The following is an 8,853-nucleotide window of genomic DNA, read 5'->3' as shown; positions in this document are numbered from 1 at the left end:
GTTATATGTGTACCTTCCCGCATAACGCATGGTTAAGATAATGTTAAGTTAATCTTGTTTCAAGTCAACTTTATTATTCTTGAAGTTGGTAAATTATTTGTTACCGACTGTGCAGAATTTTGTGTACAGTAATCTTGTATCGTGAAAATGATGGCAGTGTCCTTCGTTTATCGTTGTACACGTAATATCTAAACGTTACTGCTCCATCTACGTACAATAAGAATGACCAGTCACGTAAGACTTTCTTTCCCTACAGCTACTCCCGGGCACGGTCTGGGTAGATTATTCGGCACCCAGGCCGTGAAATTGGGTTTTATCGGGGTATCCCCGTCCCCCACACATACACCTAAATCCAAGGCATTGGATCTCTAGATCTCCGCCGAGGCAACATCCTTGCCCGGTCCTGAATCGTGTCGTTTAAGTTGATATTTCGTCCAGTCTGCTGACAACTTGCTTCTTTAATTGAATATTGCCTTTGTCTCCACTTTGTCAGCTGCTACGCCTATCAGACTCGAACCAAGCAGATTCATGCTAAACTTCTCAGCCCTTTCAGCCCAAAATTATCAATAGCCACGCAGTCAAAATTTTTAACTTCTACCAAGTGCGGGGTTGAAGGAGGACTGTTTACTCTTCGAGCGCTCCTGAGGGTTAATATTTCTGTTAGCGATAAATTCAACGATAAAAGAACAGTATGCACTTAAATTATTTTCAAAATAATATATCAATTCGGAACAATTCAAATATATCTGTAACAAATTACTTAATTTGTAGAGATTATAGGCACATCATAAACACTAAACTTATGCCTATTCAATTGCTTTAGAAATTCAGTTGACAAGCCGGAATCCTCTCTGTTACTGTTTAGTTTGAGTGCTTGATGCAAGCGCAGCAGGCGCGAAGCCATGCTAGAGAGGTCCGGGAGCATGCTTCCTGGGAAATTTTTTAATAAAAACATAAAAGAAAAGCCTGAATTATGCATTTAGAGACAAAATTTTTGGCAAATTTCAGAATGGCATACTGAGATGTTTGTCTTATTTTTTAATCATAAATAAATATACAGGCCAATATACTCGTATATAATATATAACTTAAAGTTATCAGGCCCAGCAAAGTAGGCCTACAGTCTTGTCATCAACATATAAAGTATAGAATCACTCAGAAGAGTGCAAAATATATGTATAGTGTCTATAATCTGTATTCAAATATCGTGGACAGTGTATGCTCAGATTCCTTGGATCTCAAGAATTAACTTCACAAATAAACAGTTGGTGGCACCGTGGCAGGCTGGCAGCACCATGGCACTAACCTAGTACCATTGGCGCCAGAAATTGGGACAACTAGTGAAATTTCCACACACAAACTGGAAGAAGGCTGTTGAAGACTTCAAGTCACATGAATTGAAACAGTACCACTGAAGATCAATTGAATGGCCTGGCCTCATTATACATTCACCGTGATATTAAAGTTGAACCAAACTGTGCTGTAGATGTCCTGGCAAGAACGAACAGGCGTTTGAGCCTTTCGTATATATTCGATTGTATTTCTCTAGTTCTGACAAAACTTGCTGTATTAAAAGAATGTTCAATTAGAAATTTGCATTTGACCATTTGTTGGTCAACTCTGCAAGCCAACTGGGATACAACAAGTAGAGAAGTAGTCAGAACATTGTTGTATCAAATAAACAGTGTTTCGACCACTTTATTGTATCAATTCCAGCCTGAAGATATCTGGATTGGACGAAACACGTTATCGGCAATGGAAATGAAAAATACACTATTGTTGGAATACTACTGTTAAGCATTTTTCTAATTCATTTTCAGTGATATGGCATCTGTCTTGAATGAGTCACGACTTGTTGCCAAGTTACGACTTATTTTAGTGTTTCATGTGGTAACTGTTTACCATGTGTGTTCTCTTTTCACATATTAACGCTGCTAATAACGATTTGTTTATAATTACAAAATTCAATTTCATTTTCAACGAGTCAGTTTTATTTATTTCAGTCAGTTATAAGTTAATCCAATGGTGGATTTGTCATTAGAAGCAAAAGAAGTGAGCTCAGGGTCCCCATTCAATTTAAGTAATTTGTTAATTCATTACTAGGCCTATTACAATTTTTAATATTTTTTATTTGTTACACAAAGAGCAATTTATATACTTTCACAGCAAAGTTTGTGACTTAAGTTTCGTCAAAACACCGTTGATATTACTGTATCTCAACCCTTTCACTTTTGATAAATGGCGAGTCATTCATTGAATCATCTTAGTAGTTAGTAGCCGTGGCGTCTATCTTCCTTCATGGCACTTGAGTTATAATGAAAGTTAGAGGACTGCTGGAGGCTACCATAGCTTACAAATGTAATTGTAGCCCTGGGTTTTGAGAGATTTCTGGCTCAGAATGGTCGGGTCTTAACCTAAGTGCATTTTTTTATTATTAATATTTTAATTTATTTTATTTTTGCATTCTGTTAAACATTTGGATATGGCTTACACTCAACAGTACATGTATACAGCACAATGCAGAGAGAGTGCTTGGCTGGAGATGCGGATTTTACAGTGAGAAAATAAAAGTACAAGGAGCTGTCAAAAGCAGCTTCTCTGCAACCTAAAGCAGTTCAATGTATGGAAATCTTGGGGTATGTCCCCAAAAATTAATATAATTCACAGTTGCTATATAAGTAAAATATGTAAAAGTGAAGGTGCTACAGCACCACTAGCGTCAGTCTCTTTGTAAACAATATTATTTCAAACAGTGACAGGGTAAACATCAAATTCATAAAACGATAGTTTTGGAAAAATAAAATAAAAATAAATCACATTTGTTTAATATTTTGATTTTTTTTCATTATCATACACATTTTAAAAAACCTGAAATGTCTTTTATCTTAGTAGTATATGACTATAACTGACTTAATCGAAAATAAGTTAAACACTAAACATCTCTTTCATCGTGTCTCCTGTTTTACGTTTGAGCATAATATATTTTCTGCTGCTAAACCAAGTAGTGGTGACAAAAGATCACCATTCATTGTGATTGCAGCCTATTTTTTTACAATTCCGAGCTTGTTCAGTGCTCTCTCTGCAGTTGCACTTGATACTGTTAAATATATAAAGATGCTGTAGAGTGAGAAGAAATTTGTGTAACTGGAGAGCTGAGTAACTAAAAGTAGCAGTTTGATAAAGATGTTGTTGTGACACTGTTTTTCCTGGTGTGCTGGATTTTCAAAAACTTGAAGCTCATCTTCATTGTCAAACTCAGGAGCGTCTTCAATGTCAACACGTCAAGTTTTGCTAACAGCTTTGGGCCCGGCATGGCCAAGCGTGTTAAGGCGTGCGACTCGTAATCTGAGGGTCGCGGGTTCGCATCCTCGTCGTGCCAAACATGCTCGCCCTTTCAGCCGTGGGGGCGTTATAATGTTACGGTCAATCCCACTATTCGTTGGTAAAAGAGTAGCCCAAGAGTTGGCGGTGGGTGGTGATGACTAGCTGCCTTCCCTCTAGTCTTACACTGCTAAATTAGGGACGGCTAGTGCAGATAGCTCTCGTGTAGCTTTGCGCGAATTTCAAAACATACCAAGTATATTGAGCAATTTATCAGATGCGTGTACCTGCAGAACTAAACATTGACTGCTACTATGGTTGGGGCACTTTGAACACACATTGCCTCCCGCATCTTGTGTATACTCCAAGATGTAACAAACACTATTTTATTCATTGTAACACTAATGTTTTTATATGATTATTGCTGTGGAGCAACTTTTTTCTGCAAAAAAACTATGTCTATATAGTTATAGCTTATGACATTTGATGTTTTAACATAGTCTTCATTCTTCTGATGAAGTGTTAGTATTTTTTGGCTTGAAATTGTGGCATGTCTCCCCATAGTATTAGCATGCTAATTGTGCTTTACATAATGTGTTGGCTTTTGATCTCAAACATTCTGCATATAGGCCTTAATATAAGTAGTAAACTTTAAATGTAGAAGTTGTGGATGTTTTTATACAGATTGGTAGTAGAGATGTGAATATCACAATGTAAATATAAATGTGAAAAAGTATCTCCAGACAACACTTAATTTTAAATAAGTAGATTATGTTGAAATCTATAATGAAATAAACACGTTAAAGATATATACAAGCAAGTGCTGGAAGCATGTAAAATAAGAATTAAAAAGTGTTGCTAATCAAGGTCTTCCAGCTTATTAAGAGTTCTTTTAAAATTTGTAGTACAAACTGTAGAAAATAAATAATTTCTCAAATTGCATGTTAATTACTGGAGTTACTAATTCATTTAAGCTGTATTAATGGACAAAAATGGTAAATGTTATTTGTAGTAAAACTTACATGTTCTAAGATTTTATTTTCATTTCCTCATTTTTTCATTTAATATTTTAAGCAATGATTGTTATTGTTTTTTCAACAGGTGTTGTATATTGAAATGAAATTGTCTGTTCTTCAGAGGGGGCGACTTTTGAAAGTCTGCTTCATAATCGTCACTTTGATACTGACTGTAACTTTTTTTGTTACTCAAACCAAAAAGTCGGGAAGAACAACAAAATGAGAAAGTAGTAAAAAAAGTAAGAGGTATCTGATTTATATACACATATCTAAACTACAGTGATTGCCTTGACTTTCCTTCTGTTTCTTTTGTTGTTGCAGTTTTAAACCTTTGGTAATTCAACAACATAGATAAATTACTAATCTTATGTTTTATTTCATCATTCTAAGCAAAAATAATAGTGACATAAAGTAGTAAAGTTTTTCATAATTTAGTATATATACACACACATATATAGTTGGAGGTATTACAAAACATTCTCTAAAGTGCACAGGTATCATGTGATTTTTAATGCTATGATGGTTACAGAATTTAGTATTGGAAGATAGGTTTTAATTTTGAAAAATGTCCAAAGTATCCCTGAATGTTAGAAGTCCACATACACTGTAATATACCATATTCTTAATTTTGAGAGACTTCCATTACTGTTGAGGATTAATCTACCTCTTAGAAAATAACATTTACCATATATACTTTCTGGCATTCAGTATCTCTCAACCTAGTGTATGAATGTGTAGGATGAATGCAGTCATCAATTAATGGTCTGGGCTAATTCTTGCTTTCAAGTTAAACATCTCTCAAGCTTCAAAAACCAGAGTTTGAAATAATAATCACTATTTTTAAGTTACTGCTCAAATCTAGAAAATTCTGATAAAATTGCAGGAATTTTGCTTTTGATCAGTAAATATACATTTAAAAATGACTGTCAAAAAGTTTCAAGAAACTTCAAGGCTGTTGTTACACATGTTCTCATGAAGAAAGTAGGATTTTAACATGGTCTTTATTTATCAGGAATTCATCATTTTCCCTCCTAAACTGTAAAATGTTCCATACACTCCTGTCAATGGTAACTCATTCTGTTTGTAAATTACTTGAAAAAACTAAAACTGTCACAGCTGGAGCAGTAAGTTACTTTAGATATCTTACCTATTCCTGTAAGATAACCTTACTTTTCCAGGATTAATCCTTGTAGCCTTCCTATAAACCCTTTTCAATAAGGTCAGTGTCCTTTCTTAGATAAGTAGACCAGAAATGTACACAGAATTTCAAATTATGTGAAAGAGATAAAGTATATATACATATGAAAAAGTTTTTTATGGAAATATTGTACTGGTTTCATGTGTAAAATTCTTCATAATTACATTTTTAATTAAACTGCATAATATAGAAACAAAAAGCTTTACTCCAAGCTTTCTAAAGCTCACCAACAAGGATTTTAACTACACAATTTACTGAAAGAACGTTGGAAGGCATTAGTTTACTTAAGATGGAATGTGGTATATGGTATGCAATTTATTTATAGATTTATTTAAAAATAAGAATTGTATATTTATACCTACATTTATGACAGAAAGTGTTCATACCCCTGCGTCCCGAGTGGTTTTTTTGCTTGTAACATAAAAAGTATCATTATTAGGCTAATAGACGTATGTTATATTATAAATATTATACTAACACACATCAACATAAATTTTTATGTAAGTTAAATGACACATAAACTGTTTATAAACAAATAACCAAAAATAGAAGGAGCAGAAAGTGTTCGTACATTTCAGAACGTGTGAAAAAACTGATATTCCTGTAAAAATTTTGTTTAGTTTGGCAAATAAATTACATTATACCATTCCAAAACTAAACACTGGGTTCACAATTATTGCACTTTATCCAGCAAAAAGTGTACTTTCAGCAATTTAGCACAGTCTCCGTCATTATCTGCTTGGTCATTATAGTGAACAGGAAACAACTGTCCAGTGATTTAAAAAAACCGAATTATTGTAAACTACAAGTCTCATGTATCTCTTTCCGCTATTGCTACACAACTTAATGTACCGAAATATATCGTTCAAAGCATAATTGTCAAGTTTAAGTTTACAGGATCAACTGCTAACCTCCCTCGTTCTGGATGCCCCACCAAAATTCCAGAGAACCAAGAGGAAGGTTTTCAGAGATGTTACTAGGAACCCTCATTTAACACATAATGACATACAGAAACTGGTAAGGGAAACTGGGGTTGAAGTAAGCACCTCTACAGTTATGAACATGTTATTCTCTTCTGGGTTCAAAGCATGCCGTCCTCGTAGAATTTCATATTTAAAGCCTGTTCATTTAGAAGCACAATTGAGGTATGCAAGAAAGCATGTAGATAAACCCTTTACCTATTGGAAGAGTATTCTTTGGACAGATGAGACTAAAATCGAGCTTTTCAGCCAGAATGATGTTTGCTATATTTTCCGTAATAAGGGGGAACGAAATCTTCCAAAGAACACCGTCCCTACAGTTAAACACGGAGGTGGCTCGATTATGCTATGGAGTTCCTTCAGCTCTTCTGGTGTAGGCAGACTTCACCGCGTAAACAGAATCATGAAAAAAGAAGAGTACGTTGATGTATTAGGCACTTGTATTAAGAATGATGCTCGAAACTTGCAGCTTGGGCATCATTGGATCTTCCAGCATGACAATGACCCTAAGCACACATCCAAATATGTGCAATCCTAGTTGCAGAGGAACCATATAAGCGTTCTGGAATGGCCATCACAGTCACCCGATCTCAACCTAATTGAAAACATTTGGCATGAGTTGAAGACTAGGGTTCATCAGCGTCATCCAAAAAACTTGCAAGAGTTGGAGGCCTTCTGTAAAAAAGAATAGAAGAAAATACCTGTCGAGTACTGTCAAATGATCATGAAGGGCTATGAGGAGAGATTGCACCAAGTAATTCACCTGAAAGACTACACAACTGACCATTAAAGTAGATGCACAAACACTTTCTGCCCCTCCTATGTTTGGTTATTTGTTTATAAACAGTTTATTTCTCATTCAAGTTACATAAAATTTATGTAGATGTGTGTTGGTGTAATATTTATAATATACCATACTTTCATTATCCTAATATTGATACTTTTTAAGTTATGAGGGAAAAAACTACTCATGACACAGGGGTACGAACACTTTCTGTCGTAAGTGTATTATATTTAGTAACTTTCTGTAAAAACATTTAGATGTAGTTCCTTGTTGTGTGACACCATAAAAAACGTCCTCTATTAATTGTGAAACCCAACTGGTATTGTTTCTTTATTTTATTTTCAATTGTGGATATTGTTTATTTAGTTGTGTTTCTTTCCATAAATTCCTGAAGGACAAACCAAATCAACGATCTGTGTATAAGAAAGGAATTATTGAAAATTTTGAACTGTTTCTCTCTAACACAGTACCAGAAGGACCTGGAGAAGGTGGGAGACCCCACATTACTAAAGGAGAAGACCAGAATAAAGTTTCTTCTGTATTAATGGAATATGGAATTAATCTGGTGGTTAGTGATCAAGTTGCCCTTGATCGATCCATACCAGATATTCGGCATGAAGAGTCAGTAATGTTAACATGTTTGCTGTATTTTTAGCTTTAACTATCCAGATAGGAATATATATACTATTTGTGACAGAAATGTACAAGATATATAACAGCAAAAGCTCACAAAGCCATAAGACATAAATAAAAGTTAACACATATACTGAAGTATATAGATGTTCTTAATGTTATTTGGTGCATACAAGTCAAATATGAAACCTTAAAGTATATTTTTAGTGCATCGTAATACTTACTTGGGGTAAAAGTAAGCCTTATGAAAGTAATTTTCATTGTGTTTTTATGTCAGAACTTGTGGTATTAATTGGTAGTGATTGTTCATAACCTTATCATACCACTGAAGTTACAATCATTACATTTATGGATATTGAAGAATGTTAATAATTTTGGAAATAAGAACTAGTGATTCCTAATAGTGAATGAGCAATTGAATAACATTTGAAAGTAACAGAAATAAAGTTTTGTTTTATTAGCACCATAAGTATTTTGGAATGTTACTGTTGAGAAGTATTGTAAATACTTGTGCATAGTTTGTACTTTTTTCCAAAATTTCTGGGATCAAATGTGAAAGACATATTATACAAGAGAACAGTATTCTTCCAGAATTTTTCAGATAATGAAGTAGTGTTAAGCTTTACATTACCTTTAATTTAGGCCTAATTATTAAATTATGCTACAAATAGGCAAATTGTAACTAATGTTAAAGTCAAATAATATTTAATTACATATAAAGGTGAATACACAATATTTAAATCATGCAATAAAATGAATTAATTATTCTTTAATTATGTAAGATAATAGCAAAATAATTCATTATTAGTAAAACCTGTCCAACTATACTGTCACTGCTACTGAAATTAATAATCTTGTCAAATAAATCCATCCAAGAAAAAGTAACATCCACAAACAAGAGACTATTTTGTCTTAAATATT

At 33.8% G+C, this 8,853-nt stretch overlaps 1 protein-coding gene across 1 annotated transcript in view; it reads left to right on the top strand.

The window, feature by feature from the left end:
- The first annotated feature begins 3,056 nt into the window (after positions 1–3,056).
- LOC143249445 (N-acetylgalactosaminyltransferase 7-like) overlaps positions 3,057–8,853 on the top strand; it is a 30,867-nt gene continuing 25,070 nt past the window's right edge. Inside the window, 3 exon segments of the mRNA XM_076499296.1 lie at positions 3,057–3,842; positions 4,423–4,576; positions 7,694–7,920. Of these exon segments, the coding sequence (XP_076355411.1) occupies positions 7,844–7,920 (77 nt within the window). The 5' untranslated portion in view covers positions 3,057–3,842; positions 4,423–4,576; positions 7,694–7,843.

The sequence above is a fragment of the Tachypleus tridentatus genome, chromosome 4, assembly GCF_004210375.1.
Source record: "Tachypleus tridentatus isolate NWPU-2018 chromosome 4, ASM421037v1, whole genome shotgun sequence".
NCBI lineage: Eukaryota > Metazoa > Arthropoda > Merostomata > Xiphosura > Limulidae > Tachypleus > Tachypleus tridentatus.
This window is presented reverse-complemented; position numbering and strand designations above follow the sequence as displayed.